Here is a 26,791-nt window from a genome sequence, read left to right on the forward strand (position 1 = left end):
GGTCAGGGTGGGGATAGGGCCCCGCTCAGGCAGGAGGGGCCGGGGTGCTGCACCCAGGTCCCTGGGGCAGGCTGGGACTCGCGGGTCACGGCTGGGGGTGGCAAAGGGGGTCGCGGCCCCACGGGCCTTGAGGGGAGCGGGCGGAGGGCCCCTCGGGGTGCTGGGGGGGACAGGGGGAGCCCGGACGAGTGGCCGGGAGGGGAGGCGGGCGCCGGGGGGGGGGGGTGCTGCGGGATCCCGGGGCGCCGGCTGGGTGACGGGCGGCGGGACCCGGGGGAGCCCGAGCCGGCGACAAGGGGCGGGGCTCCTCGTGGGCCGCCCAAAGGGGCGTGTGCACCTCTAGCTCCTCCCCCGCCCCGTTGCCGCGGCAACCGCGCACGCCACCGCACCCCCTTCCGCGATAGTTGGTCCCGCCCCTGCTATCGACGTCACGGCCGGAGCGCACTTCGATTGGGAGCGGCGCGCGAGCCGGAAGGGGCGCGGCGGCGGGGGTGTCATGGCGGCGGCGGCCGGGCGGTGCGGGCGGGACCCGTGCGGCGCCCTCTGCCCGCTGCTCACCTACCTCGGCGTGGGCTACGCCGACTACGCCGTGCTGGCCCACGTCCTGCCGCAGCCCGCCCTGCGCGGCAGGTGCCACCGGGAACCGGGGGGGGGCCCTCGGGGGGGCGGCGGCGCGTGTACCCTCCCCGCGGCCCCGGGGTTTCCCCCCGGGAGTGTGTGGTTCCCCCGGGCACTGGATACCCGGGGCTGCTGGGCCGGTGGCGTCCCCGTCCCCGGGGGGTCCCCGGGCACCGGCCCCGCCGTGCTGCCCTGACCCCGCGCCCCCTCTTCCCCGCAGCCCCTGGTGCCCTTTCCACGCTGCCGCCTTCAACCTCATCGTCCTGCTGCTCCTGGCCTGCCACGCCCGCGCCGTCCTCGCCGACCCCGGTGAGCGCCCGCCTCCGACCGGCCCCCCCCTTCCCGCCCCGCCCCAGATCCCCGCGGAGCGCCAGGGCCGGGCATCCCCCGTGCACCGTCTGGGTACCGCGGGGGGAGCGGCTGTTCGGCGCCCCGCTGCGGGGGTGGCTGTGCCGTTGCGTCCCGGCGAGGGGGGTGCTCACCTTACCCCCCCCCCCCTCTCCGCCGCCCCCCCCCCCAGGCGTAGTTCCCCTCCCCGACACCGCCATCGACTTCTCCGACCTGCGCAGTGGGGCCCCGCGGAAGCCCGAGCGGGTGAGGCCGGGGAGCCGAGGGGGCGGCCGGGGGGTCCGGTGGGGCGAGATGGGGGTGAGGGGCTGCGCTGCAGCCCCGCTTAGCCGGGAGCGACCCTGGCGTCCGGTCCCCACTGAGCACCGTCCCAGCAGAGCCAGGAGGACTGGACGGTGTGTGACCGCTGTGAGGCATACCGACCGCCTCGCGCCCACCACTGCCGCATCTGCCACCGCTGCGTGCGCCGCATGGACCACCACTGCCCCTGGTAGGCACCTTCGGCACGGTCCCGTGCCGGGGCACGAGGGGCTCTGCCACGGCTTGTTCCAGTCCCTGGGCACCGGAGAGTGCTCCGAGAGGGGACCAGGGACAGCAAGACACCCATCACCCGTCTGTCTATCCATCCATAGGATCAACAACTGCGTCGGGGAGTTAAACCAGAAATACTTCATACAGTTCCTCTTCTACGCTGGTGAGTGCTCGTGCGGGGGTCCCCATTCCCTGTGAGGTAGCCCCACTCCTGGGGCTTCTTGTGGGCAGGAGGTGGGTGATGGGGTGGGTGCAGGGCTGGGTGACACCCACCCACTCCTGGGGATGGCCTGATGAGGCTGGGGGCTCCCAGGGGCCTGTTGGGGTGCCCAGCCCCATGGCAGCAGGCAGCTCTGGGGGGATGTGATGTGGGTTGGGGAGGGTGCTTGCTGCCCACACACTCACTGCTTGCTCTGTGCCAGGGCTGGCTAGTCTTTACGCTGCAGGGCTGGTGCTGGCCGCCTGGCTGGGACCAGCAGGCAGGAGCCCAGCAGGGATGGCAGCGGGAGGAGACGTTACCAACAACCATGTCCAGACGTGAGTGGGGGCAGTGTGGGGGTCCTGTCTCCCTCCTCTGTGGAGGAGCTTGCAACAGGAGGGGAGGGCCAGGGTGGTGGCGCTGTGTCGGGACCCTGGGCCTGCCCGGGGCGCAGCAGGGATGGGCTCTGGGCTGCCCCACGTCGACTCCAGCCCCTGGCCCCACTCTGACCCACACCTGCCTTCCCAGGGCTCACTGCATTATCTTGCTGCTGGAGTCCCTCTTCTTCGGAGCCTTTGTCACCATCGTGTTTTATGATCAGGTTAGTGGGGCAGAGGTGGTGGCCAGGAGCACAGGCACGAGCCGGGGATGGGGGTGTGCACCGGCATGAGTAGGGGTGGCTGTGTGCTGGCAGTGACAACCCCGTCACCCCCAGGTCATGTCGATCATCACGGACAAGACGCCCCTAGAGCAGCTCCGCAATCGGGGGTTGAAGGAGATGAACCGGGAGGGGCCACGTCCCCTGAAACCCAAACTGGTGCTGCTGCGGGAGGTGTTTGGGCGAGGTGTGTAGGGCTGGGGAGTTTTGTGGGGCTGGGGCCAGGGATCCCAGCGTGGTTCATGCCTCTCCCCTTCCCTCTGGCCAGGTTTCGTGCTCTGCTGGCTCTTCCCCTGGAGCTGCAGCACCGCCCCAGGCACGGGTCCCATGTACAGCCCCCTGCCCAGCCGCTATGTCTGAGCTCCCTGTACTTGGCACGTGAGAGGATGCTGGAAACACACCGATGACAGCTTTGTGCCAGGATGCGAAGCCGTGACTGAGCTTCACTGCCTCCGTGCCCGGCCACGTGAACCCTCTGCCCACCCAGGGGTGAATTGGCTGCCCCTAAAGCCAGGGCATCTCTCCAGCAGCACTAAGCCGGTGCAGCAGTGAGCTCCTGGGGCTTTCCGGCACAGTGGGTGCCTGGCCCCCCTGTCCCTGGGGGGTAGGAGCGGGGTAGGATTCTCCACCCTGGGATGTCTCAGAGCAGGCTGGCAGCAGGGTCCTGTGTGCCAGCAGCTCTGGCTGCCATCTCGAGAGACGGGTACAGACCTCTGGCCACCCTGGGGGGCTGCACACAGCCAGGAGGAGGCACCCAATAAAGTCCCTTTCTGGGCAAGGCTGGTGGTGGCCTGTTCTTGGGGAGCGCTGGTGGCACCCTGGGGTGGGGGAAAAGACACCAGGGAAAGATGCTGGGACTGGGCTGGGAGCAGTAACGGAGAGTTAAAGCAGCTGCGCCCAAGGGATGTTGCGGTGCCTGGCACCACCATGCCAATCACCACACACCATGCTAGCTGGCTCCATAAATAGCTTTAAATAACGGCACTGCAATAATTTACAGCTGGGTGGCTGTGCCGGCGGGGGGGGGCTGCAGCTGGGGAGGGGGCGGCCCTGGGGCCTGCCCAGGGGGTCACCCCACTCTGCCCATGGAGGGGCTGAGGTAGATGTGGTTACCTGCACTGGGGCTGGTCCCATGCATGGCATGAGCCCGCCAGGGCTTTGCTGAGAGGCTGCCAAATGCCATCCCATGGACGGTGCCCCCGCTCCTGGTGGGCAATAAATAACCATATAAATAGGCGCTGCAGTGGCCGCTGGGATCACTCTGGCAGAGCCACGTCCCAGCCAGGCTCATGCCGCTACTTGTGTCGCTGGCGGCTCCTGAGGATCTCCAGGATCTCAGCTTTCTGCTTCTCCCAGGCTGCCGACCGGTGTCTCTGTGCCCGGGGCACGAAGAAGCTGTATTTCAAGCGCGGTGGGTGCTGCTCGTCCACCACTAGCACCTGCAGCACCAGCGGTTCACGCAGTGGCCCCCGGCCTGTCAGCGTCTCGGTGGCTGCTGTGGCACCGCTGTAGCGCAGGGTCACGCCGCCTGCCAGCACCACATCAGTCGGGGAGGGCACCAGGACGTAGCCACCATTGAGCAGGGAGCCACCGGCCGGCCGCCGCAGTGCCAGGAAGATGTCCTCGCTGCCCGCTGCTGAGATCTGCCGGACCAGGAGGTGTGTGGCACCCGCGGGGATGGTCACCACGTCGTTGTAGCCATAGCTGCAGGGCACAGCGGGGTTGGAGGTGGGGGGATGATGGCAGCCCACGGGTGGCATCCCCCCCACCCCCCCACCACCGCTGAGGTGCTTACTGGGGTTTGGTGAAGGAGCCATAGACCTTGGTGCAGCCAGAGCCGTCACCGCCACACGTCATGCATTTATCAAACTTCTTCTTGGAGCCGATGATGCGGTCACAACCAGCGGGGATGCAGCGACCCTGCACACACACCCCTGTGCTCTCAGGCGAGCAGGGTGTCCCGTCAGCCACCTGCGGCACAGCACAGTCTCAGCACCTGCCGGAGGCATCCTGGGGCGCCCGGCAGGTTAGGGGACACTCACCCTCGGCTGCAGCACGTGGTAGTAGCCCAGGGTTTGGGACTGGCAGATCAGCTTACACTGGTCCTGTTCGGAGACACCGCTGTAGCGTGGCACCCAGTCCTGGGGGGCCAGGAGCCCCCTGACAAGGTCGGGGCGATGGTTGTAGGTGGCACATTGCTCCTCCCGGAAGGTGAGGGCTGCTGGCAGCAGTGGGGCACAGTCAGCACTGGCGGCAGCCCCCAGCCACCCGCACAGCCCATGCTGGGGACCAGTGATAACCCTGCTCTCCCCCACCCCCGCCAGCCCCACTCACGGGTGCTGCCAGGACACTCTTCCACGTTGCAGGACTGAAAGCGGGTGCGCTTGCCCTCACAGTACTGGCCACCGTGGCGAGGTGTTGGCGCAGTGCAGTTGCGGTGGGAGAGCTGGACGCCACCACCGCAGGTCCGTGAGCACCCACCCCACGGTCCCCATGGTCCCCAGCCGCCATCCACAGGTGTCTGCAGCCAGAAAATGCAATGGGGGGGTCAAACCCCGCGACTGGCAGGTGGTGCCCACCCCACCACCCACCCCACGCTGCCCCACTGGGACTCACGGTGAGCTTCTGCATGTGGCTGATGCCGACACAGAGCCCATCCATGCAGACTCTGCCCGGCGCGCATGGAGTGCCGTCAGCCCAGGGGAAGTGCTTCGTCTGGCAGACGGAGCGGCCGCTGACACGGCCGGTGCACCACAGCGAGGCGCAGGGCGGCTGCAGGTCACCGCAGTGCCGTGAGTCGGGCCCAAAGGCAAGCTGGCATTGCCGCAGCACCGGGTAGATGCTGCCTGGCAGCACCGAGGGCAGCTGCAGCCACTCTGAAGGCTTGTCTAGTAGGCATTGACCTGCGGGGACACAGCACCGCTGCACCAGGGGTCCTTGAGGGTATTGGGACCCCCTGCACTGAGACCACCTGTGCCGGGTCGTACCATGGCCATTGTCCAAGAAGTCAGTGATGAAGTGGGCGCTGCATGGGGACCACATCTCACCAGGCTCCAGCGAGGAGAGGACAGGAGCCATCACGCGGCGGGTGGCTCCAGAGCGGCTGTTCAGCTCCCGGCAGGGCTGGGAGGTGTCATGCAGCATGTTGAAGATGTGGCCTGTGCCGGGGGATGGTGGTGTCAGCCCTAGCGGGAATCACGGGTGGAAACGCCCCGCCGCCCCGTGGGCTCCTGCTGCTCACCCAGCTCGTGTGCGGCCGTGAATGCCGACTGCAGCCCGTCGTCCTCCACGATGGCGCAGCTCCGCTCGGGGTCACAGATGGTGCCCACATCGGCCATGCCCAGTGTGTCGCAGGTGGCTGCCCCACACAGGTCCTGGTGGCAGGCAGGGGGTGTGTGTGTGGGGGGGTCTTGGGGACACCTCCAAACCCAGCCAGCACCCAAACTCCCTGGGATGGGCCCCAGGGACCCCACCAGCCCTGAAACCCGTGGACAACCCAGGGGCTCGGCCAGCACCCAAACACCTTGGGGGACACCCAGGGACCCTGCAAGCTCCCAACCACCCTGCAGGGACCCCAAACAGCCCTGCAGCACTCCCGGAGACCCCAGCAACCCCCCCCAGCTGTCACCCCCCACGCACCTGCCGTGTGAAGAGGATGGCGGTGTCAAAGTGGAGGGGACTGTCCTCGTCGGGGACGTTGAGCCCCTTCTGCCACTGGCAGAAGTTGCGAAGCATCTGGGCAGCGTTGGGGGTGGTGGGGGGCCCAGGGGTGCCCTGGCCCAGCACCACCAGCCGCGTCACCCGCAGCTCCACCGCGTTGCCCAGACTACTGTGCCGGAAGGACCGGGCGGCCGCCGCCAGCACCGTCAGCAGGTACCGCCGGAGCCCGGCGCCATGGAACTGGGCCATTGACTCGTCCGCCACCACCAGCATCTCCACGTACCGCGGCACCGAGGCGAAGCGCTGCGGGGAAGCGGGGCGCTGGGGCAGGGGACCGGCATCCCGGTGCCCCCCAGCACCCCCCACCCACCCCGTGCCGGTGCCCTCCAGCACCGTGCACGTCCCTGCCGGTGCCCCCCGGCACCGTGCCCATGCCAGCTCAGTGCACCCCGGTGTCTGTGGGCTCGGTACCAGCGCCACCCCCGTCCCCTGTTCCCCCCCACCCTCACCCCGCGGGGTCCCGGCCGCCTGTGGCCCCGGTCGCCCCCTCGGGGCTGGTCCCGGCGGTGCCCCGGGAGGCGGAGGGGAAGCCCGGCCTGGCCCGCCCCTGGCCCAGCCCGTCTAGGTCCGCTGTATCCCGGTCCTAGCCCATCCCGATCAGTCCCGTCCTGTCCCGGTCCGGTGTGTCCCCATCCATCCTTGTCCATCCTTGGCCCGGCCCATCCCGGCCCGGCCCGGTCCACCCCGGTCTGGTATGTCCCGGTCCATCTTTGTCCATCCTTGTCCCAGCCCATCCCAGCCCATCCCGGTCCGCCGTGTCCTGGTCCGGCCGTACCTTGGCTCTCCTCGGGGCCGGCCCCACGCGGGACCGTGTCCCGGCTTCGTCCGGTGCCGTGACGGGACACGCGGGACCAGGGGCGGCCCCGACGATGGCGACAGCAGCGACCAGGAGCGCCAGGAGCGCGCGGCGCATGGCCCGGGCACCGCGACACCACCGCGACACCGCGACAGCGGGAGGCGACAGTGGGTCCCGCCGGCTCTGCCCGCGCCTTTTAACGGGGGGGGAGAGGCGGCCCCGGGCGGGCGGGGCGGAGCGGGGCTGCCCCGGCGGCGGGGGGGTGTGGGGGGCCGTTCCGGGAAGGCAGAGCCTGGTCCCCCGGGAGCAGGGCCGGGCCGGGGGATGCCCCGCACCGGGATCCCCTTGCCGCGACCCCCGCACCGGCATCCCCTCGCCAGGACGCCCTCGCCCAGACTCCTCCACCTCGCTGGGACCCCCGCACAGGGATGCCCTCGCCAGCATCCCCTCGCTGGGACCTCTTCGCTGGGACACCCGCACCGGGACCCCCTCACCGGGATGCCCTCGCCAGCATCCCCTCGCTGGGACCTCTTCGCTGGGACACCCGCACCGGGACCCCCTCACCAGGATCCCCTTGCCGGGACCCCCGCACCAGCATCCCCTCGCCAAGAGCCCCTCGCCCAGACCCCTGCACTGGGATCCCCTCACTGGGGTCAGTGTGGGTGCCTGCCAGGGGTGACCGTGGTGTGCCCGGGGTGAGCACAGGGCTGGGGACATCCCAGGGTGCTCCCCCACCCTGCAGCACCCTCTGCCCCCTAATACCCCACTGTTCCACCCCCACCCCCATCCCTGCCTGTCTCCTTCATCCCTCCTCCTCCTCCTCACCCCTCCCTGTTCCCTCCATCACAGCGCGTCCAGCCTCAGCCCCTCCGTCCCCTCCCTGTGTCCACACTTCCCAGCAGGGCCACCCGCTGTGTCACACACTCCGAGTCACCTCCTGGCCCCCAGCCCGGCCAGGCAGGACATGGCCTGCATCCTGCTTCCTCCTTTCTCGGAATGGGGGGCTGGACCCTGCCACCCTTCCTGCCCCGTCACCCCCCAGCACCCCTGTCTGGGGGTGCCCTGTGTGGCACTGGGTGCTGCCGTGTGGGTGCTGGTGCCAGTGCCATCCCCGCCGTCCCCGGGAGAACAACAGGGTGACGCGGCCCTGCACAAAGGGAGCCGGCAGCACCCGGCGCCGCTGCACAAAGGGCCTCTGTACCAGCACCGCAGCGGTGCTCGGCTGCATCCATGGGACCCCACTGGCACCACAGCCGGGCCTAGCTGGGACAGCACCTGCCTGGCACCCACCTGTGCCCAGGAACGGTGCCACCAGCGGGGCACGGAGCCCACCACAGCCTGGGTACCTGCCGTGGCTGGCAGCCTGTACATGCAGCATCCGCTGGGCAGCAGCATCTGCCACAGTCAGCATCCGCCACAGCCGGCATCCCATGGGCTGCGGCTCTGGCATCCGGCACAGCCGGCATCCCTGGGAGCTGACATCTGCTCTGGCCGACATCCGCCTCCTCTGGCATCTGCCACGAGCAACATCCGACACCTCTGGCATCTGCTGGCTTCAGCATCCCCCACAGGTCTGGGGTCCGGGCCGTGGGGCACCCTTGGGTGCTGGCAGGGGTTCAGCATGGGAGGCTCCTCCTGGCTCAGCCTCCTGGCCTGTGGCCAGATCCAGCCCCAGCAGGGTGGCCCTGTGCCGGGAGGAGGGGTTGCCAGCAGCCAACATCTGGACAGCATCAGCTCGTACGGCCACCGTGACTCACGCCGGGTCAGGAACAGCCGTGACGTGGGGGTCGGGCGGCTGCTGGCGTCACTGGGGACAGTGACGCAGGGCAAGGCTGCGGGAGCCACCATGACCCCGCGGTTGTGAGGACATGGTGGGGGGGGGCAGGGGACGTGGAGGGTCCTGGCACAGCAGGATGGTCCCCGTGTCCCCCAGGAGGGGGGGCGAACCCAGATGCCAGAGCCTGGGAACTCCCCGAGGGTGGGGGCTGGGGGTGCAGCTTGGCTGGAGTGGACACAGGACAATTTTGGTCACCCCCTCAGCCCCACCACCCACGTGGCACCCTGGTACCCGTTGTCCCCCCCCAGCACCCACTTGGGGACACCGGGGGTGTCACAAGAGGGGACAGGGGCCACCTCTGGCTGCCGTGGTCCCCGAGCAGGGAGGCCTGGGGACACGTGTCCTCCCGCTATCACGCCAGGACACCCCACTCCTCCTTAACCATGTGCATCCTGCTCGCCCTGTCCCCTCTGTCCCCATCACTCTGTCCCCTCTGTCCTCATCCTTGTCCCCATCCCTGTCCCCTCCGTCCCCGTGTCCATCCCCACGGGACCCCCATCCCGCCGCCGGCCTCTGCCCGGCACAAAGATGGCAGCGGTCCCAGCGGCCATTTCCCGGCTGTTTCCCTTAGTAAAGATGGCGGCGGAGCTGCCCACGGTCAATATGGCGGCGCAAGAAGGGCTTCGCCTGCCCTCCCCAAACATGGCGCCCGGCCCCGCCCCCTTCGCGGCGGTGAGGGCAGGGGCGCTCATGCGCAGTGCCAAGGGCAAGATGGCGGCGCTGCGGGCGCTGGGGAGGCTGCGGGCACCTTCGGGGCTGCGGGCGGCGGCGGCGGCGCGGCTGGGGCCGGCCCCGGCCCGGTGAGAGCGATGGGGAATCGGGACGGGAGACGGGGCCAGGGGGCGGCGGTGGGGGGCTGGGGCTGGGGCCGGGGCCGGGGCCGGGGCCGGTGGGGCCTGGAACCCCCCCATCACGGCCCGACCCGGCCCCGTCCCGTCCCGCAGGACGGCGCGACAGTGGCAGCCCGATGTGGAGTGGGCCCAGCAGTTCGCCGGTGCCGTCATGTACCCGAGCAAGGAGACGGAGAAGTGGGTGCCGCCGCCCTGGAACGGTGAGGGGCTGTGGGGGGACTTCAGGGGCAGGGGTGGCCCCAGAGGAGCCCAGGAGGGGGGCGGCCGAGGCTCTGGGAAGGTGTCGGGGGCCCTGGAGTAGCCCCGAGGCCCTGGGGAGGCCCCTGAGGAGGGAGCCCGAGGCCCTGGGGGGGGTGTCAGGTGCTCTTGGTGGTCCCTGGAGGGGGTAGTCGGAGTCCTGGGGGTTGCCCTGAGGCTTGGGGGGGGGGCATGGAGGGGCCCTGAGGCCCTTGGGCGGGCCCTGGAGGGGATCTTGAGGCCATGGGGGGGTGTCAGGTGCCCTGGGTGGGCCTTGGAGGGGCCCGAAGGCTCCGAGGGAGTCCTGAGGGGGTGTTGGGGGACATTGGGGGATGCTCAGTGGGCTCTGGAGCCAGTTGGACTCCTTGTGGGTGCTCAGGGCTGTCCAGGAGGCAGTTGGGACCTCGTGGGGGCTCGGTGGATGTCAGCTTTTGGGTCACAGGGGCCAGGGGCTGTCCTGGGTCAGTCTGGGGCTCACTGAATGCCCACTGGGGCCTGGGACTCGGGGGAAGTACCCGTGGCTGGAGCAAGGGCCCAGTGGGTGCTGTGGAGGTCTGCTGTGCATATCCTGGGCGCCTAGATATGCAGGGCTGCTGCTCGGTGGGTGCCTGGGGCCAGACTGGGACTCATTGGATGCTCAGGGCTGCCTTGTTGTCCTGAGTGTCTCTGGCTGCCTGGGTCTCAGGGGGTGTAGGTGTATGGTGCCATGCAGCATTGGGAAGCTGTCTGGCTCCCCATGCTCTGGGAAGAGTGGCCAGCCCAGTCTGAGCCTCCCGGGAGGCCCTTGGATTTGTCCCAGGGGTCTTGTGTTGGGCCGAGACAGGAGCTTGTGGTTGGGACACCACGTTCCTGATGTCTGGCCAAGCACTGAGCTCGGCTTGGACATCTGTCCAGCGTCCGCTCTGCGCGTCCGTGCTGCCAGGAAAGGCCGAGGGCGCTCAAGGCAGTGGCGCTTCTGGGGGTGGATGTTCCTCCCTGCCCAACTCTCCTCTTTCCTCCCCCGAGCAGACAAGGACCCTGTGGCTCACAAAAAGGTCTCCAGTTTGACCATAAACTTTGGACCCCAGCACCCAGCTGCCCACGGGGTCCTGCGGCTGGTCATGGAGCTGAGCGGGGAGACGGTGAAGAAGTGTGACCCCCACGTTGGCCTCTTGCACCGAGGCACCGAGAAGCTCATCGAGTACAAGACGTACCTCCAGGTAAGGCACAGCGGGCTCCCAGTACTTCCCCGTCCTGGGGGCTGGTGTCTGTCTGTGGGGACAGTGAGGGGTGTCCTTTTGGGGTGAGAAAACTAGGACATGAGTGGCTGTTGGTGTCCATCTGTCTGCAGCTGTCTGATCAGATACATCAGCAGCCTCCTTGGTGCACTGGGAGGGGATTTATTTGTCTGCCAAGGTCTGCAGCAGTGTTTGTAAACAGACCCTGCTGATTTATTGTCCTGATCGGGTTTAATGTTTGTGCCAGCGGGAGAAATGGAGCTTGAAATAGCCCAGGGCGGTGGGGGAGCACTGCCTTGTCTGGCCACTGCGGCTTGAGGCAGCACCGTGACAGCTGTGTGGCAGAGATGGTTCTCACCTGTTGTGTGCCAAGGGTGCAGGATTAGGGCCCTCACTGCATCTGTGAGCTGGAAAACTCTCGCAGAGGGACATTGTTTGCCTTTCTTCAAGCCTTATCCCAAGGCAGAGCCGTCCATGTGTCCGCTCCAGCCCGGAGCTGTAGCTTCTGGGCTGCTTTCATGGCTGCTGTTGTGCTTGATGCTTCCTGAGTATGCTGTGCCTGGGGGCTGCGTGCCGGTGCTCCCTGGCTGCGGTGAAGTCTCCAAGCACTCCTAGTGGTCCTGGGTCTTTACTGCCCAACTGTAGGTGCCAGCAGCCAGTGCTCAAGGCTGTTTCTTTTGGCAGGCACTGCCCTACTTCGACCGTCTCGACTACGTCTCCATGATGTGCAATGAGCAGGCCTATTCCCTGGCCGTGGAGAAGCTGCTCAACATCCGCCCGCCTCTGCGGGCTCAGTGGATCCGAGGTGAGGGTGTCCCCTTGCATCCCCGTACCTTTTCTGCGGGGGCTCCAGCTCCCGTCCCAGAAACAGGTGCTTCTGCCTGCCCTGCTGAGGGCTCGTAGCTCTCAGCTTTCCTGGGGCTCAGCCCTCGTTCCTCCTCTGCAGGGGGGGCACAGGGCTGGAGGTGCTCACCCCCCTGTGCCTCTTCTGCCCCCAGTTCTCTTCGCGGAGATAACCCGGCTGCTCAACCACATCATGGCTGTGACCACACATGCGCTGGACATTGGGGCCATGACCCCCTTCTTCTGGATGTTTGAGGAGAGAGAGAAGGTAAAGGGCAGCATGGCCATACCGGTGGGTCAGATTTGAGGCTCGGTGCTGCCCATGTGGCCATGCTGTGGAACAGTGGGCTCTCCTCTGTCCCTGCAGATGTTTGAGTTCTACGAGCGGGTCTCGGGGGCACGGATGCATGCTGCCTACATCCGCCCCGGTGGGGTGCACCAGGTAAGGGCAGCTGTGTCATGCCCTGGCTCCCTGCAGAGCCCCTGTGGTCTGGCAGGGATGTGCGGGGTGTCCCTGCGTGGGCGATGGCCCCTCTGGTGTCTCCCTGCCCGCGTCCCCAGTGCCACTGGCCGTGCATGGGCTCACGTCCCTCTCCCCCTCCCTGTGCAGGACCTGCCCCTGGGACTGATGGATGACATCTATGAGTTTGTGAAGAATTTCTCCATGCGGATAGATGAGGTGGAGGAGGTGAGGTAGAATGGGAGCCAGGCTTCTGCTCAAAACGTGGGAGAGAGGGACAGTCCCCATTTCCCAGCACCCTGAGGGCTGGGGTTTTGCGTTGCCTGTCACCTGGGCACAGCCAGCACAGGGTTATTCCTCCTGCAGCGGTGGTGATAAGGTGACATGGATCAGGAAAGAGGGTGCATAATCGGGGAGAGGCAGCTGGTGTGGGGAACAAGTGACTAATGCCCTGCTGCTCGCAGATGCTCACAAACAACCGCATCTGGAAGAACCGCACAGTTGACATTGGGGTGATAACAGCGGAGGAGGCTCTCAACTATGGGTTCAGGTGGGTCCGGTGGCTCTCGGGGACACCTGGGTGGGGGGCTCAGCCTCCTGCCACTGCCCACCTGTGTTGTCTCCCCGAGAAGGATTGGGGCTGAGTCCAAAGGTCTCAGCCCAGAGCCGTTTTCGGGACCGATGACACTGCTGACTGTCAGGGCAGTGCCATCCAGCGGCCACAGCGTGGCAGGAGCTGTGATGGCGTGTCCTGCCTGGCTGTAGCCATCCTCCTGTGGCCGCTGCTTAGGGCTGTGGGGTGTGCACAGGTGGGGGATGCATGGCTGCTTTCCCCTGTGTCAGGGTCTGCTTTGGGGCACGGGGAGGGCCCAGAGCTGGCGTGGGCTGGGGCCCATGCTTTGGGTGGGCTGCTTACCCACCTCCCTCCACCCAGTGGGGTGATGCTCCGGGGCTCAGGGATCCACTGGGATCTGCGCAAGACCCAGCCTTACGACGTCTATGACCAGGTGGAGTTCGACGTCCCTATCGGCTCCCGGGGCGACTGCTACGACAGGTACATCACATGCTGACTCTGCTGGGGGCTATGGGAGGCCTTGGCAGGGTCACACCTTCTCCGTGGGCCTGTGGTGAGGCTGTGGCTTCCCCACGGGGTGCCCACCACACAGGGTGCAGGCCCCGAGCTGAGCGGCTTGGGGGTCCCACAGGTACCTGTGCCGTGTGGAAGAGATGCGACAGTCCCTCCGTATCATCCTCCAGTGCCTCAACAAGATGCCTGAGGGGGAGATCAAAGTAGATGATGCCAAAATCTCCCCTCCAAAGCGGGCAGAGATGAAGGTAAACACGCTTCCTTCCCCCACCAGGCCTTGCTGCCGGCTGCACATCGGCGCTGGCGAGCAGGAAATGCGGTTTGGTGTGTCAGATGCTTGAGCTGAGGATTTTGCCAGTGTTATCTGCTGCCACTTCCGTCCCTCAGCTCAGCTGGGGACTTCCTGGCCTCCTGTGTACTGTCCCTGCCTGGTCTGGCAGTGTGTGGGCAGGAAGGACAGTTTTGCACTGGGGGCAGGTTTGTTGCCAGCTGAAGCTGCTCCTGAGCCCTGCGGTGGTCCAGCCCTGTGCTGTGGGAGGGGTTCTCCCTTCCCCGGCTCTGCCAGGCCCAGCCCAGCTGGGCGACAAACCACCCTGGTGAAGGCAGGGGCTGTCACAGAGGAGACCTGGAAGCTGCCCTTCCTTATCATCCCACGTGCTTGTTATGGCCAGTGGCCATGTGAACGCAGCTACCGCCCTGGTTCCCATGCTTTGCTCCTTATCACCAACCGATGAGGCACAGGCAGGAGATGGGCAGTGTTTTTTGCCTGCACCTGACCACACATCCTCGCTGATGGCGCCCTCCTCTCTCTGCAGACCTCCATGGAGTCACTGATCCATCACTTCAAGCTCTACACAGAGGGCTACCAGGTGCCCCCCGGAGCCACCTACACGGCCATCGAGGCCCCCAAGGTGCCACTTCTCATGATGTTATGGGGGAAGTGGGCTCTGGCACTGTGAAGGGTGTTCTGGCTCCCCTGTGACGCTCTTGGGGACATCGTGGTGCTCCCGTCGCTGGCTGGGCGGGCTGTGCTGTCCCCAGGACTTTGCTGTCACACCACACCAGTGTTTGAGGGCTGGATGCTGCGGCTGGGAGACAGAACCTCAGCCTCCTGCCAGTGTCGCCAACCCTGTCCCCACATCCTTGCAGGGTGAATTTGGCGTGTACCTTGTCTCGGATGGCAGTAGCCGCCCCTACCGCTGCAAGATCAAGGCACCTGGATTCGCTCACCTGGTAGGGGAGGCTGGGGCGGCCGGTGGTATTGCCGTGCTGGTTGGGCTGGAGGGGACAAGCACAGCCTGGGATGAGCTTTCTTTCCCTCTCTCTGTGCTGGGCTCCCCAACATGGTGGGCTGGAGCAGGGATCTGTGGGCCACCACCTGTATGTCCCCTGGGGTCCCTCTGGGACCTGAACTTGCCTCCTGTGCCTCTGCCACTACAGCTGGTTTCATTCTCTGCTGATAACTGACCACTTCCCCCACTCCTCCCTGCCATGCTGTGCTGGCAGGGGCAGCATCCCCTTCCCTGCCTGCCCCCAGTTGCAGGGAGGGGGCAGTGGGCCCTGCTGCCAGCATGGCACCCACTCTGGAAGCAGTGAGCTGGGCTGGGCCCCGCTCGGCCGCTCTGCTGTTGTGAAAACCTGGGAGACAGAGCCATCCCCCTCCCACCTCGGCAGGCCTGGGGCCAGTGTGGTGGGTGCTCGGGGGTACTCTGGAGGTGGGACTGTGGGCTGATGGGGGTCCCTGTGTTCTGCTTCAGGCTGGTCTGGATCGGATGTCACAGGGCCACATGCTGGCAGATGTCGTGGCCATCATCGGTATGTTCCTTCCTGGGGCTGGGGGCTCCCGCAGCTATCGGGGGGCTCCTTTCTTGTTCCAGGGGGCTGATCATGCCCTAACCCCTCTCTCCCTCCCACAGGCACGCAAGACATTGTCTTTGGGGAAGTGGATCGGTGAGGTGGCAGCCCCGGCTGGCCCCGCTGTGCCTGTCTCCTGCTGTGTGCGCGCTGCTCTGGGCAGGGGGGTCCCCCGGCCCCCCCAACCACGCCCCCTTCCTCATCCGAGTCAAATAAAGACTAAACCGGGTCCTGCCTGCCCAGTGCCACGTCTCTGTCCTCACGTCAGCCCTTCTCCAGCTGAAACCTGGTGAAGCCCCACTCTTCTTCCCTTTCCTATATGAGGCTTGTGGTCAAGAGCTTCCCCTTCCCATGGTTGCAGCCTTCCCTGGCCAGGGGGGGGCCTGGAGACACCCCCCAGGGGTTTCACTTCCAACACCCCAGGTTTGGGTGCTGCCAGTGCATGCAGCCTGCGGGCTTTCCCTGACAACCTTCATCTGCCCAGGGCTGGTGGGTGCTCCTGCAGCCCCCCCCAGGTGATCACAGCAAGGCTGGGGAGCTGTGGTGCCATGAGGGCTGGGGCGGGCCAGGCATGAGAAGGACGGGTGACGCTTGAGGACAGCTTGCCTGGCCCTTGAGCAACATCCCCACTGCCCTTTGCAGGAAGAGAGGAAGGCTGTGCTGGCCAGTTCCCCAGCACAGTGGGTGCTGGAGGAGGGGGGAAGCGAAGTGGGGGCGGCGCAATCAGGCAGGAAGGCACTGGCTCTGTGGTCGGTGACTCCGGCACGATAGCCCCAGCCTGCCGGACCCTGCTTGGGGCCACGTGGAGGGATGGGCCCCCACCTGCTGCTCACCGTTGCCCTGCTGCTGCTGTGGACCCCGGCGGCAGGTGGGGATGGGGGTCCCGTGGGGATGGGGAGCGGCTGGGTGGGTGCATGGCTGCCAGGCTGGCTCCTTCAACGGTGTCCTCATCCTTTGGGGTGAGCCAGGATCTGTTGAAGTCCACCTGGGTGCTTGTGGCATGGAGGAGCACCCCAGGGTGAGTTCTGGGGGCTCTGGGGCTCTCTAACACCATCCAAGGGGATGTCGGTGCCGTCCGAGGGGACATTGGCACAGCCTGCGACCCCCTGGGACCCCCTGCTGTCACCAGTGTGTGGAAAGGGGTGGTGCTTGGAGGCAGAAGAGCCAAGCTCTCGGCAGCCAGGACAGGCGCAGGATCCGTCCCGCAGCAATGCTGACCCGGGGACCCCCTCCCACACCCCTCCCTCCATCCTCCCCAGAGGCCCTGATGGAGCCGGAGCTTTGCTACATCCTGGATGCCATCCTCTTCCTCTATGGCATCATTCTCACCGTCCTTTATTGCCGCCTCAAGGTAAGTGCTAGGATCTGGTCTGTGGCCACCTGTCAGGCCCCATTTTTGGGGGAGGACCCCCAGGGAGGTGACAGCAGTGCCCCAAGGCTTCCACACCTGTGCAGGGGCTTCTTCCTCTTACTCCTTTTTTTTTTTTTTTTTTTTTTTTTTTTTTTTGCTTTTGCTTTTGCTTTTGGGCAACCCCCTTGCCCCCCTGCAGTTCCTGGTTCATCGAGCGTCACGGCAGGGAGCCGTCAAGGAGGTAACAGTGCTGGTGGCAAAGGGTGGCCAGAACTGGGGGGGTTTGGGGCTGGGGTATCCCGGGAGGGACAGGCTCTCCCAGCCAGTGCCCACCCCAGTCAGTGTTGTAGCCGTGAAAGGGGAAAGCGAAGGGGAAGTAGCAGGGGGGCTCTGGTGCTCCTGGATTGGGGGGAAGAAATCCAGGAAACCTCATGACTTCCCTCCACTTCCCCAGGGAGTGAAGGGAGGGGTGCAAGGGGGTGGCGGGGGCAGGCGTTTTCATGTGTGTTCCCCCTCCCCAACTCTTTCTCTTTCACTTTCCTGGAGCAGAAGGAAGAAGCCATCTACACCGTAAGTCAGCCTGGGGGTGACGCATCCCAGGGGGGCCCTACCCACAGCTGCTGTCGCTGGGGGGGTACCCTGTCCCCTGGGGTGCCTGTATCCCACTGGGTGTACCGTTCCATGGGTGCCCCACCCTCCAGGTGCTGTATCCTATGGGCGCTGTAACTTGCGGGGTGCCCTGTCCCCCCCCCCCCATCACCACCCTTTGGGAGCACCCACCCTGGGTGTGGCCCCCCCCCCAACAGCCCATAGCTCCCCGGGGCCCTTCCCTGGGGCACATCTTGGGTGGGAAGCCCCCACAGTGGGGTGACAGTCTGGAGGGGGGGGGTGGCAGTTGGGGGGGGGGCAACAGGCATCCTGTAACCCCCTCTCCCACGCAGGGGCTCAGCGGTGAGGGCCAGGAGATGTACGAAACGCTCCAGATCAAACACTCCTGACCCCGTCCTGCTGCCGTGCCGCAGCCGCCCCTTGTCCTCCTGTCCATCCCTAGCAGCTGGGGACCCCACATGGCCCCCCTGGTCCCCCCTCCTGGGACTGTGATGGAGAACTGGAGCTTTTCCCCCCTGGAAGTGGCTGGTTTTGGTGCCAAACTGCCTTCGGCCAGGCACAAACGCAGCCTGAATGCCACCGCGGTGCTGGGACCCCCTGAGCCTGGGGGGGCTGGAGCTGCCTGGGGTGCGTGGTGCTGCCCCCCGCTTCTGCTGCCATCCACCCCACAGTAAAGGAGCACCATGCACAAACAGGGCAAGAGGGTTTCTGTAATGGCGGGGCGAGAGCCTGGGGTGACAATGGCACTGGCTCCTGGTGGGGCTGGATGTGGCATGGGGACAGGGACGATGGCCGTGGCTGCCAACAGGGCTGGGCATCCACCAGGGACGGGGACAGTAGCACCATCTCCTGCTGGGGACGGTGGCACCATCTGATGGGGTTGGAGCTTGTGGGGACAGGGACACCATGGGGTTGGGGACAGACACCCATGGGGCTGGGGAGGATGGCACTGGCTCCTGGTGACAGCTGCCGCATGTTTCTGGGTGGAGGAAATGTTCGCAGGGGAGAAAAACACCATTTACACATTTAACAAAAAAAGCTGCATTTTGGGGCCGATACCATGGAAATGGCTCCTGTGCCCCCCCCCCCCCCGGTCCTCCCAGAGCCCTGGTTGGGGGGATCCCCCAGACGTCTCAAGGGGGGGGCAGCACTTTCCCTGAGATGGAGCCAGAGCCTGGCACCCCTGAGCCTGGGGAGGGGCCTGGGGCTTCCCGGGGGTGGGGGGGTGTGGGGAACCACTGGAGGGAGGTAGGGTGAGGGGGAGAGGAAGAGGGAGGCAGAGGGTGCTGGGAGCATTGGGGAGGACTGGGGACCCCCACAGAGCACTGGAAGGATGAGTGGGGAGCACTGGGAGGTGGAATGGGGAGCATGGGGTGCCCTGTGTAGCCCCACGCAGGACTCCCCTGCCGGGGCTGGGCTCTGCTGATCCGGATCGGGCCCCGGGCAGAGGAGCGGCCACCCCGCGGGTGCCGTGGGTTGTGTGTCTGGGGGTTTGCCCGGGGGACACATGGAGACCAGCGTGCACGAGCACAGTCCCCGGCCCCCCCTCCCACCCCCAGTGCCTCGTGGTGTCACGGGACGTTCTCGTAGGTGTCGCTCGGGAGCCGCAGCCGCGCGTGGGGACCCGGCAGCACAGCGTAGGTAACGGGCGGCTCCTGCGGGGGTGCGGAGCGGGGGGAGCCCCCGGGGGAGCGGGACGGGGAGGTGCCTGGAAGAGAAACCGGTTCGGGGACCTGGGCTGGGGGCGGTGACACGCGTGGGCGGCGCGTCCCCCACCCGCCGTACTCACCCCCGTCCCGCTCGGTGAGCAGGACACGGGTGTACAGCACCTCCCCGTCCTCCGGCTCCCCGGGGGGTGCTGTGGGCTCTGGCTGGCGACTCTCGGGCTCCGGAGGGATCGTGGGGTCCCTGCGGGGACAATGGCGTGGCTGGGGCAGGGGCAGACCGGGACAGGGGCAGGTAACCTGCTGTACCAGCCCTGGGGAAAGGGGCTTCGTGGCCAGACACCCCCCCCCCCCCGCCCCACTCACCTGCTCCGGCTCTTCCCAGCAGCTGCAAGGCAAGGGGGTGTGTGAGCAGCCCTGGGGTCCCGGGAATTACAGCTTCAGGGGATCCCCAGGACCCCTGAGACTCGCCAGGACCCCAAATGAAGGACCCCAGGGCTCAGCCATGCATGCCCAGGAGGGAGGGAGGACCCCAGGCCCCTGAGCTGGTGGTACTGGAGACTCCAATGAGTTTCACCTGGAGGTACCAGACCCCCAGATGAGACAGGGACATGTGGGCTGCAAGGAGGGAGCCCACCCAAGGCATCCCAAGACCCCCTGGACCCCAAGCCAAGGACCATGGGGCTCAGCCCTGCATGCCCTGGAAGGAGACAACACCCCCCAAGACCCTCCAGGACCCCAACCTGGCGGTACCAGGGACTCAGCCTCGCATACCTAGCTGAGATGGGGGTACATGAGCTGCAAGCAGGGAAGGCTCCTAAGACCCGCCCAGGACCCCAAGCCAAAGGCGCTGGGGGCTCAGCCCTAGCCAAGATGAGGGATGCAGGGTGCAGCCCCATTGCCCACCCCCCAGCCCGTGTGTGGGGCTTTTACCCCACCTGGGACCACACACAGACCTGGTCCCCAGCTCCCTGCTGTGGGTGACCCACCTGCACGGCACCGGCGCCGGAGGTACCAGCCCATGGCAGCAGTGACCACAAGCAGGAGCAGGAGGGACACGCTGAGCCCCACGGCCATGGCTGAGGACAGAGCAGGGACAAGCCCAGGTCAGCCTTGACCCTCGGGGGCTGGACACCCATGCGGGACCGGGGCAGGGGGAAGATGAGCATAGTCCCCACCTGTGCCCTGCTGCCGCCCTCCCTGTCTCGGCTGTGTCACCGAGAGGGCCAGAGCCAGGCTGCGCGCCCGGAAGATGCGGTGGGTGCCGAGGCGGTTGGTGGCCAGGCACTGGTAGGTCCCAGCGTGTGCTGGCCCCACAGTACCCAGGGACAGGATGGGCCCCGAGTCCAGCTCCTGCCCGTCCCGCAGCCAGGTGAAGGTCACCGGCGCGGTGCCCACCCGCACGGAGCAGCTCAGGTTGAGATTCTCGCCCGCTGGCACCACCGGCTCCATCCTTGCCATCGTGATGGTGGCGCCAGCCACTGGCACTGCCAGGCAGAAAGACGGTGCTGGGGTCAGACCAGTGGCGGGATGAGGTGACACTGTGGGTGGGGGGCACCCGAAGCCAGAGGGTCCTGCTCACCTAGGACAGTGACCCACAGCGGCGGGCTGTCGGCCGCCGTGCCACCATTGGTGGCCGTGCAGTGGTAGCGGCCGCTGTCCTGGTGCCGCACAGCGCGGAGCTTGTAGTAGGGGCCTGTAGCCAGTGGCACAGCTGAGCCCTGCCGGTGCCAGGAGAAGGAGAGGGGCCCCGTTCCCTCGGCCACCGAGCAGCTCAGCACCAGGCGGTCTCCCTCTGCCACCTGCCCCCCGGGGGGCTGCGCCACCAGGGACACCCCCGAGACTGGGACCCCTGCAGGGAGGAGACAGGCAGGGATGGGGGACCTAGGGAAGGGGGGGACACTTGGAGAGGGATGGAGGGGACCCCAGGGAGAGATGGAGGGACCCAGACAGGGAAGGGGGACCAGAGGAGGGGTGGAGGGACCTGGGCAACATAGAGGGACAACAGGGAAGGATTGGGCAACCCCAGGGAGGGATGGAGGGACCTGGAGAGGGATGGGGGGACCCCAGGGAGAAATGAGGGGGACCCAGGCAGGGATGGGGGGACTTGGAAATGAATGGAAGGACCCTGGGGGGATGTGGGGACCTGGGGAGGGACCTGGGAAGGAATGGGGGGACCTAGGGAGGCATGAAGGGATCCCAGGGAGGGACCTGGGAAGGGATGTGGGGATCCAGGCAGGGGTGGGAGGACCTGGGGAGGGATGTGGGGACCCAGGGATGGCTGCAGGGCCCTGGTACGCCCCCATCCCTCCTGCACACTCACTGCGCACCGTGACGGTGACCGGGGTGCTGCGTTTCCGCACGCTGGCCGACTCTGTCCGCACTTCACAGGAGTAGTTCCCCGAGTGGGACAGCTCCACGGCCGGCAGCTGGAGCTGGGGCGAGCCCTGGGGCCCCCCCACCACCATGTCATCCTGGTAGAATAGGTGCTGGAGGCGGGTGAGGGGCCGCAGGGGGCTGAGGTGGCTGAGGCAGCCCAGGGCCACGGGGGTTCCCTCGCGGGGCTCGGCCGGGCCCTCCAGGCGCAGCACCGGCACCGTGAAGAGCTCTGGGAGGGATCCGGGGGGGACCGGTGATGCCGAGCCCACTGGGGAAGGGGGACTGCACCCCGCCAGGTGGGTGTTGGGGAGGGGGTGCTCACCTTGCACCGCCACCATCACCAGTGCCGATTCCTGCCACCGTGGCAAGACATGGCCCACGGTGGCTTGGCAGTGGTAGCGCCCGCTGTGGTGCAGCTGCAGGGAGGGCAGGAGCAGCTCAGTCCCCTGGGAAAGCCCCCCCAGCACCTTCCTTTCACGGAAGAACCGCACCTCGGCGACATGCGTGTCCTTCCAGCCCCGGCAGCGCAGCGGCAGCGCGTCCCCCTCCAGCAGCATCCATGCCGGCACCTGCAGCGCCAGCCAGTCTGCAAGAGAGGGCGGGGGTGGCTGGTGCACGGGGATTCGGCTGGTGGGCTCCCATAGCATGGGGATGCACCGGTGTGCACAAGGATGCACTGGTGTGCGCGGGGATGCACCCAGTGATGTGCAGGAGATGCAGCCAGTGTGCACAGGATGGGCTCCTGTCACACGAGGGGCGAGAGGCTGAGAAAGAGAGCCCACCCAGAACCCTTGTGGCTCCTGCAGGTGCCAGGGCAGGGGCACCCATGCCACCCCTCACCATTTGAGAAGCCCAAGGTGATGGAGGGGCTGAGCCCGGCACCAGGGCTGCGGCACCGCAAGCTGTAGCTCCCGGGTATTTTTCTGGTGATGTGGATGTGGTTGGATCCTGCCTGCTGCCAGAACTGCTCGTTGACATACCAGTCGGTGGGGCCGGGCACGCCAGGGCCCTGGCAGGTCAGTGTCACCTTCTCTGACAGGAACACCGGTGTCCAGGGGGGGTCCAGCATGAGCTGGCTGGGCTGGGCACCTGCAAGGTGACAGAGGACGCCAGTCTGCCGCGGCCACCGGCGGTGTCTGTGGACAGCAGGGTTGGGGACCAGCAACAAGGACTCACCAGTGAGGCCGAGGGCTTGGGCTGGAAGGAAGGGGAGAGATGCTGGGTGGGGGCTGCTGCCACGGGGACACCGGCACCCAGGGGAAGGGGTGCAGGGGCTGTCCCCAAGCTGCCCCTGCGGGGACACCGACACCCGTGGGAAAGGGAGCGGGGATGGTTCCCAGGACAGCTGGGAGAGCCCAGGGGACATGGCTGCGTCAGAGCCACCCACGCACTGTGTCTGGGCAGCACAGCCATCCCGGGCCGGCGCAGAGCATGGGGACACTTCCGCCAGCCCCACAGCACCTGTCCCCATGGCCCCATCCCTATGGCCCCGTCCCCATGGTCCCACCGCCGTGGCATACGGCCCCATTTGCACGGTGCTTGTCCCCATGTCCCCATCATTACAGCTCTACCCCCACAGCCCCATCCTCATGTACCCACCCCCACAGCCACCCCAGCCCCATGACACCAGTCCCCACATCCCTATCCCTGTAATGCCTGTCCCCTCAGCCCCGTCCCCACAGCTGGTCCAGCCCCACAGCCCCAGGCACGCTGGGGGGTACAACCCCATGTGCTGGCTCTGCTGGCGTTTGGGACCTCAGGGGACCCCACAGCCACCCAGCACTCCCTCCCCATGGGCCGGCCAGTGCCACTGGGCTCTGCTTCAACTCACTGCTCCCCAAAGTGTGGGAGGGGTCTAGGCGCCCATCCCTGTGGCATCAGGCCCTCTGCCCAGCCCCAAGGCCCATGCCCGGGCACTCACCCCAGAGGAGCAGTGCCGCGCTCCTGGCCATCCCGGCACTCTGCTGTGCGCTAGTGGGGCCACCTACCCTTTGCATAGCAGCTATTTGGGGAAAGGGGAAGGAAGTGACTTGCGGATCCCCCAGGGCTTTGCCCTGGCCCTGGGGGACACGTGCCTCCTGGTAGCCCTTGTCAGGGACGTGTCGGACACCTGCGAGGGAGGGCTTGGGGCTGGAGGAGCTGCTGCCGGCCCCTTTGCTAGGGGGAATCACTTCAGGCAGCGGGACCCTCCAAGGACATGGGGCATGAGTGGCCCCGTGGGTGTCCTGCACTCATGAGACCCAAGGGGCTGGGACCCAAATCGCTAGGACCTCGACAGCTGGGACCCCGAGGGGCTGGAGCTCAGGGAGAGACCCCAACATCTGGAACCCCGAGGGCCGGGACCCCGAAAGCTGGGACCCCAGGGACCAGGACCCCCTGGGCTGGGACCGCGTGGGCTGGCTGTCACGGCCGCCCGGTCCGCGGACGGGGGGGGGTCGCGGCTCCCCGGTTCGGGCGGGCCCCGCCCCGCCCCGTGCACTGCGGCGCCGCCTGGCGGGCGCACAGCGGAACCGCGCCGCGAGGGGCGGGGCTCGTGTGGAGGGCGTGGCCTCTGAGGGGGCGGGGCTCGGCAGTCCCGCCCCCCCGGCGGAGGCGGTGCGGCGGGAAGATGGCGGCGGAGCCGGGTCCGGGCCCCGACCCGGAGCTGGAGGAGCTGCTCGACAGTGAGCGGGGCCGGCGGGCGGCGAGCGGGGGGGGGCGGGGGTTACGGGGTGCGGGGGGGGACGGGAGGTTATTGGGGTGCAATGGGCGCAGGGGGTTATTGGGGGTGCAGTGGGGCTGGGGGTTATTGGGGTGCAATAGGGCTGGGGTTTATTGGGGTGCAGTGGGACTGGGGGGTTATTGGGGTGCAGTTATTGGGGCACAGCAGGGGGGGTGTCGGGACAGGGCCCCTGGGGCTGTGCAGGCGTTGGGGTTCATGGGGTGCAGCGAGGCAGTGGGAGCTGGCCTGTGCCACGGGATGGGGGTCATTATGGGGTGCAGGGGGCTACTTTGGGGACAAGGGGGTGACCCTGGGCCAGGGGTGCCCGGGGGTCCACCCTCAGCCCGGCCCCTTCCCCAGGTGCCCTGGATGACTTCGAGAAGGCCAGGCCCGCCGCCCCCCCTCCACCGCCGCCGCCCCCCCCCGGGGCCCAGCCCTCGCCCAGCGCCGCCGCCAAGGTGCGACGCTGCCAGGATGCGGCCGCCACCCTCGCCCCGGCCCTCGGGGTGGGGAGACACCGTCCCCGTGGTGGGGGGGGGGGCCTGACCGTGCCCCTCTCCCCAGGCGTCCCTCTTCGCCTCGCAGGAGAGGTTCTTCCAGGAGCTGTTTGAGGGGGAGCTGGCCTCGCAGGCAGCGGCCGAGTTTGAGCAGGCCATGCAGGAGCTGGCCCGGGAGGAGCCACACTTGGTGGAGCAGTTTCAGAAGCTGTCAGAAGCGGCGGGAAGAGTGGGTGAGTGGGGCCAGCACGTGGGCATCGCTGCTGGTGCATTTAAATGACATGACAAAGGAGCATGTCGAAGGGCGGCCACCCTTCCTGGCTGCTGGCTCGGTTGTGCCAGAGTTGGCGTGTTGCAGCCTGGTGAGCCCTTGCTGTGCCGGGAGCGCACCAGCACTCAAATCTCGCCAACAGCTGGGAGACCGAGGTCATGGCAGAGTGAGCAGCATGTGCTGGCCCAGGGTGGTACGGGGCTTTGGGGGCATTGGCGGCTGTGGGTTCCCCACCATGCCAGGAGGTCTCGGTTTGGCTTGGGGCTGGTTGGCACCTCTCCGGCATTGCAGTGCCGGGCGTCCTCCTGCATGCCGAGAGCTCCCTGAGGCTCCTTGCTGCCGGCCAGCGCCGTGGTGGAGCGGGACGGGGGGAAGGCTTGAGGGCTTTTGAGCGATACCCCAGTCCCTCAGCCCCCTGGGATCCCCATTTGGGAGCAGGATCCCCAAGACAAGACCCCGACCCTTGCTGAGCGGGGTGCCCCAGGGTACCTGGCATCTCCCTGTCCCCCGACTGGTGTCTCCTGGTCCCCACAGGCAGCGACACGGCGTCGCAGCAGGAGTTCACCTCCTGCCTGAAGGAGACTCTGAGTGGCCTGGCCAAGAACGCCACTGACCTGCAGGTATGGACACCCCCCTGCTGAACAACTGGGGTCCCCCTGGGGGTGCCCCCCCGTCCCAGGGTGGGTGCTGATGGTGTCCTTGCAGAGCTCCTCGGCCTCGGAGGAGGAGCTGGCGAAGGCACTGGAGGGGCTGGGGCTGGAGGAGGGCGATGGCGAGGGCAGCGTCCTGCCCGTCATGCGGAGCATCATGCAGAGCCTGCTCTCCAAGGACGTGCTCTACCCTTCACTGAAGGAGATCACTGAGAAGGTGGGCGGTCCGGCGGCACCGGGATGGGACGTGGGACAGGCGCAGTGGTCCCGGTGTGACCCCCTGCTCTCCCCCTGCAGTACCCCGAGTGGCTGCGGCGGCATGGTGAGGCGCTGCCAGCCGAGCAGTACGAGCGGTACCAGGCGCAGCACGGTGTGATGGGCCGCATCTGCCAGCAGCTGGAGGATGAGCGGCCAGGCGAGGGCGAGGAGGAGCGGCGAGCGCGCTTTGAGACCCTCCTCGACCTCATGCAGCAGGTTAGCTGGGGGGGAGACGGACCTCCCCGGGTCTCCAGTGCCATCCTGATGACCCCCATGTCTCCCCCGCAGCTTCAGGACCTGGGCCACCCACCCAAGGAATTGGCCGGGGAGTCGGTGAGTGTCACCAGGGACCCCTGGGGGTGCGGGGGCCCTGTCTGGACCCCCCCGGATGCCTGGGTCCCTTGGCTCACCTTTCCCCCCTCACCCCACAGCCCCCCGGCCTCAACCTGGACCTGCCGGGGGCGACAGGTGGTGAGCAATGCTGCCTCATGTAGCGCCGGTGGTGGGAGGGGGGTGCCCACAGCCCCCCCTGCCCCGGTGCCGTGCTGCCAAGGATGGCCCCTGCCTTGTTACCGACTAATTAAGGCCCTGACAAGGATGAGGCCGAGGAGGCCGAGCAGAGCTGGAGCTGCAGCCATTGAGGAGCGGGGCTGGACACAGCAGCACCGGCTCTGCCATCCCGCACCGTGGGGGTGCTGGGGGTGGCTGGGGGGGGCCTGGTGTGTGGTGGGGGGCATAGGGACCCTCGGCCCTGGGGACACGTGTCCCCCCCCGATGTCTGCAATAAAGATGTTGGCAACTACACTGGCTCCTGCCTGGGGAAACTGAGGCAGAGGTGGCCAGCAGCACCCTGCTGAAATGAGGGGGATGTGGGGTGACCCTACAGTGATGGGGGGGCACCCCGGGGGACCCTGAGTAACACACAAGGGAGGGGAGGCCTGAGACCCTATAGTAACGTGGGGGGAGACACAAGGAGACCCTACAGTAACATGGGGGGGTGTTAGCCCCTACAGTAGTAACATGGCAGGGGGACATGGGGTGACCCTACAATAACATGGGGGGTGGAGCGTGACCCCACAATAACGTTAGAGGGGCACAAGCAGACCCTACAATAACACTGAGGGGGGACAGGGTGACCCTACAATAACACGGGGG

At 67.0% G+C, this 26,791-nt stretch overlaps 6 protein-coding genes across 19 annotated transcripts; 4 read left to right on the plus strand and 2 right to left on the minus strand.

Moving 5' to 3' along the window:
* The first annotated feature begins 34 nt into the window (after positions 1-34).
* LOC126041267 (palmitoyltransferase ZDHHC3-like) lies at positions 35-3,114 on the plus strand. Of its 3 annotated transcripts, none has more exons than XM_049806691.1 (9): positions 35-630; positions 839-927; positions 1,139-1,212; positions 1,341-1,456; positions 1,599-1,660; positions 1,920-2,034; positions 2,225-2,297; positions 2,412-2,541; positions 2,623-3,114. In XM_049806691.1, the coding sequence occupies exons 1-9, from the start codon at positions 497-499 to the stop codon at positions 2,712-2,714; spliced, it is 885 nt and encodes a 294-aa protein (XP_049662648.1). In that variant the 5' UTR covers positions 35-496; the 3' UTR covers positions 2,715-3,114. The 3 variants fall into 3 exon arrangements, with proteins under 3 accessions (XP_049662648.1, XP_049662651.1, XP_049662650.1); XM_049806694.1 differs by having other exon boundaries at positions 1,944-2,034; XM_049806693.1 differs by having other exon boundaries at positions 1,344-1,456.
* Positions 3,115-3,564: 450 nt separating this feature from the next.
* ADAMTS4 (ADAM metallopeptidase with thrombospondin type 1 motif 4) lies at positions 3,565-6,987 on the minus strand. The gene is made up of 9 exons (XM_049805579.1): positions 6,850-6,987; positions 5,994-6,317; positions 5,596-5,728; positions 5,342-5,512; positions 4,971-5,257; positions 4,689-4,875; positions 4,397-4,572; positions 4,150-4,325; positions 3,565-4,058 (listed from the first exon to the last, which is right to left on the minus strand). The coding sequence occupies exons 1-9, from the start codon at positions 6,985-6,987 to the stop codon at positions 3,650-3,652; spliced, it is 2,001 nt and encodes a 666-aa protein (XP_049661536.1). The 3' UTR covers positions 3,565-3,649.
* Positions 6,988-9,334: 2,347 nt separating this feature from the next.
* On the plus strand, positions 9,335-15,494 carry NDUFS2 (NADH:ubiquinone oxidoreductase core subunit S2). The gene is made up of 14 exons (XM_049805943.1): positions 9,335-9,507; positions 9,652-9,758; positions 10,804-10,994; positions 11,697-11,817; positions 12,011-12,123; positions 12,223-12,297; positions 12,466-12,543; positions 12,780-12,865; positions 13,250-13,369; positions 13,521-13,650; positions 14,218-14,313; positions 14,552-14,635; positions 15,160-15,217; positions 15,319-15,494. Exons 1-14 carry the CDS (start codon positions 9,350-9,352, stop codon positions 15,354-15,356), a joined length of 1,455 nt encoding a protein of 484 aa, XP_049661900.1. The 5' UTR covers positions 9,335-9,349; the 3' UTR covers positions 15,357-15,494.
* A 437-nt stretch (positions 15,495-15,931) lies between these two features.
* On the plus strand, positions 15,932-18,377 carry FCER1G (Fc epsilon receptor Ig). The gene is made up of 5 exons (XM_049805944.1): positions 15,932-16,124; positions 16,516-16,607; positions 16,807-16,848; positions 17,157-17,177; positions 17,549-18,377. The coding sequence occupies exons 1-5, from the start codon at positions 16,067-16,069 to the stop codon at positions 17,603-17,605; spliced, it is 270 nt and encodes an 89-aa protein (XP_049661901.1). The 5' UTR covers positions 15,932-16,066; the 3' UTR covers positions 17,606-18,377.
* Positions 18,378-18,432: 55 nt separating this feature from the next.
* Positions 18,433-23,664, minus strand: LOC126040897 (Fc receptor-like protein 2). 11 transcript variants are annotated; one of them, XM_049805940.1, is made up of 9 exons: positions 23,181-23,664; positions 22,436-22,456; positions 22,100-22,348; positions 21,204-21,845; positions 20,463-20,732; positions 20,059-20,367; positions 19,870-19,959; positions 19,247-19,268; positions 18,433-19,124 (listed from the first exon to the last, which is right to left on the minus strand). In XM_049805940.1, the coding sequence occupies exons 1-9, from the start codon at positions 23,254-23,256 to the stop codon at positions 18,788-18,790; spliced, it is 2,016 nt and encodes a 671-aa protein (XP_049661897.1). In that variant the 5' UTR covers positions 23,257-23,664; the 3' UTR covers positions 18,433-18,787. The 11 variants fall into 11 exon arrangements, with proteins under 11 accessions (XP_049661897.1, XP_049661893.1, XP_049661895.1 ...); XM_049805936.1 differs by having other exon boundaries at positions 20,463-21,488; positions 21,582-22,001; XM_049805938.1 differs by having other exon boundaries at positions 20,463-21,488; positions 21,582-22,001; positions 22,436-22,550; positions 23,181-23,238.
* Positions 23,665-23,843: 179 nt separating this feature from the next.
* PEX19 (peroxisomal biogenesis factor 19) lies at positions 23,844-26,400 on the plus strand. 2 transcript variants are annotated; one of them, XM_049806643.1, is made up of 8 exons: positions 23,844-23,922; positions 24,321-24,418; positions 24,546-24,690; positions 25,263-25,348; positions 25,434-25,595; positions 25,676-25,852; positions 25,925-25,969; positions 26,068-26,400. In XM_049806643.1, the coding sequence occupies exons 1-8, from the start codon at positions 23,868-23,870 to the stop codon at positions 26,128-26,130; spliced, it is 831 nt and encodes a 276-aa protein (XP_049662600.1). In that variant the 5' UTR covers positions 23,844-23,867; the 3' UTR covers positions 26,131-26,400. The 2 variants fall into 2 exon arrangements, with proteins under 2 accessions (XP_049662600.1, XP_049662599.1); XM_049806642.1 differs by having other exon boundaries at positions 24,525-24,690; positions 26,068-26,397.
* The last annotated feature ends 391 nt before the right edge of the window (positions 26,401-26,791 follow it).

This window comes from Accipiter gentilis, chromosome 7, assembly GCF_929443795.1.
Source record: "Accipiter gentilis chromosome 7, bAccGen1.1, whole genome shotgun sequence".
Classification (NCBI taxonomy): domain Eukaryota; kingdom Metazoa; phylum Chordata; class Aves; order Accipitriformes; family Accipitridae; genus Astur; species Astur gentilis.

What these genes read in the sequence shown, in the direction of transcription:
- LOC126041267 (XM_049806691.1), top strand. Translation starts at nt 497, where the DNA reads ATGGCGGCGGCGGCCGGGCGGTGCGGGCGGGACCCGTGCGGCGCCCTC. An exon ending in CCCCGCGGAAGCCCGAGCGG is followed by an intron (nt 1,213 to 1,340) that starts GTGAGGCCGGGG and finishes GCACCGTCCCAG; the next exon opens with CAGAGCCAGGAGGACTGGAC. An exon ending in ACCAACAACCATGTCCAGAC is followed by an intron (nt 2,035 to 2,224) that starts GTGAGTGGGGGC and finishes CTGCCTTCCCAG; the next exon opens with GGCTCACTGCATTATCTTGC.
- ADAMTS4 (XM_049805579.1), bottom strand. Translation starts at nt 6,987, where the DNA reads ATGCGCCGCGCGCTCCTGGCGCTCCTGGTCGCTGCTGTCGCCATCGTC. An exon ending in CTTCTTGGACAATGGCCATG is followed by an intron (nt 5,258 to 5,341) that starts GTACGACCCGGC and finishes GTGTCCCCGCAG; the next exon opens with GTCAATGCCTACTAGACAAG. An exon ending in GGCTCCTTCACCAAACCCCA is followed by an intron (nt 4,059 to 4,149) that starts GTAAGCACCTCA and finishes TGTGCCCTGCAG; the next exon opens with CTATGGCTACAACGACGTGG.
- NDUFS2 (XM_049805943.1), top strand. Translation starts at nt 9,350, where the DNA reads ATGGCGCCCGGCCCCGCCCCCTTCGCGGCGGTGAGGGCAGGGGCGCTC. An exon ending in CTGGGGCCGGCCCCGGCCCG is followed by an intron (nt 9,508 to 9,651) that starts GTGAGAGCGATG and finishes CCCGTCCCGCAG; the next exon opens with GACGGCGCGACAGTGGCAGC. An exon ending in CAAAGCGGGCAGAGATGAAG is followed by an intron (nt 13,651 to 14,217) that starts GTAAACACGCTT and finishes CTCTCTCTGCAG; the next exon opens with ACCTCCATGGAGTCACTGAT.
- FCER1G (XM_049805944.1), top strand. Translation starts at nt 16,067, where the DNA reads ATGGGCCCCCACCTGCTGCTCACCGTTGCCCTGCTGCTGCTGTGGACC. An exon ending in GGCAGGGAGCCGTCAAGGAG is followed by an intron (nt 16,849 to 17,156) that starts GTAACAGTGCTG and finishes TTCCTGGAGCAG; the next exon opens with AAGGAAGAAGCCATCTACAC. An exon ending in AGGAAGAAGCCATCTACACC is followed by an intron (nt 17,178 to 17,548) that starts GTAAGTCAGCCT and finishes TCTCCCACGCAG; the next exon opens with GGGCTCAGCGGTGAGGGCCA.
- LOC126040897 (XM_049805930.1), bottom strand. Translation starts at nt 22,808, where the DNA reads ATGGGGACAAGCACCGTGCAAATGGGGCCGTATGCCACGGCGGTGGGA. An exon ending in CACCTTGGGCTTCTCAAATG is followed by an intron (nt 22,002 to 22,099) that starts GTGAGGGGTGGC and finishes CTCGTGTGACAG; the next exon opens with GAGCCCATCCTGTGCACACT. An exon ending in AGGGCGGCAGCAGGGCACAG is followed by an intron (nt 19,960 to 20,058) that starts GTGGGGACTATG and finishes CTCTGTCCTCAG; the next exon opens with CCATGGCCGTGGGGCTCAGC.
- PEX19 (XM_049806642.1), top strand. Translation starts at nt 23,868, where the DNA reads ATGGCGGCGGAGCCGGGTCCGGGCCCCGACCCGGAGCTGGAGGAGCTG. An exon ending in AGAACGCCACTGACCTGCAG is followed by an intron (nt 25,349 to 25,433) that starts GTATGGACACCC and finishes GTGTCCTTGCAG; the next exon opens with AGCTCCTCGGCCTCGGAGGA. An exon ending in AGGAATTGGCCGGGGAGTCG is followed by an intron (nt 25,970 to 26,067) that starts GTGAGTGTCACC and finishes CTCACCCCACAG; the next exon opens with CCCCCCGGCCTCAACCTGGA.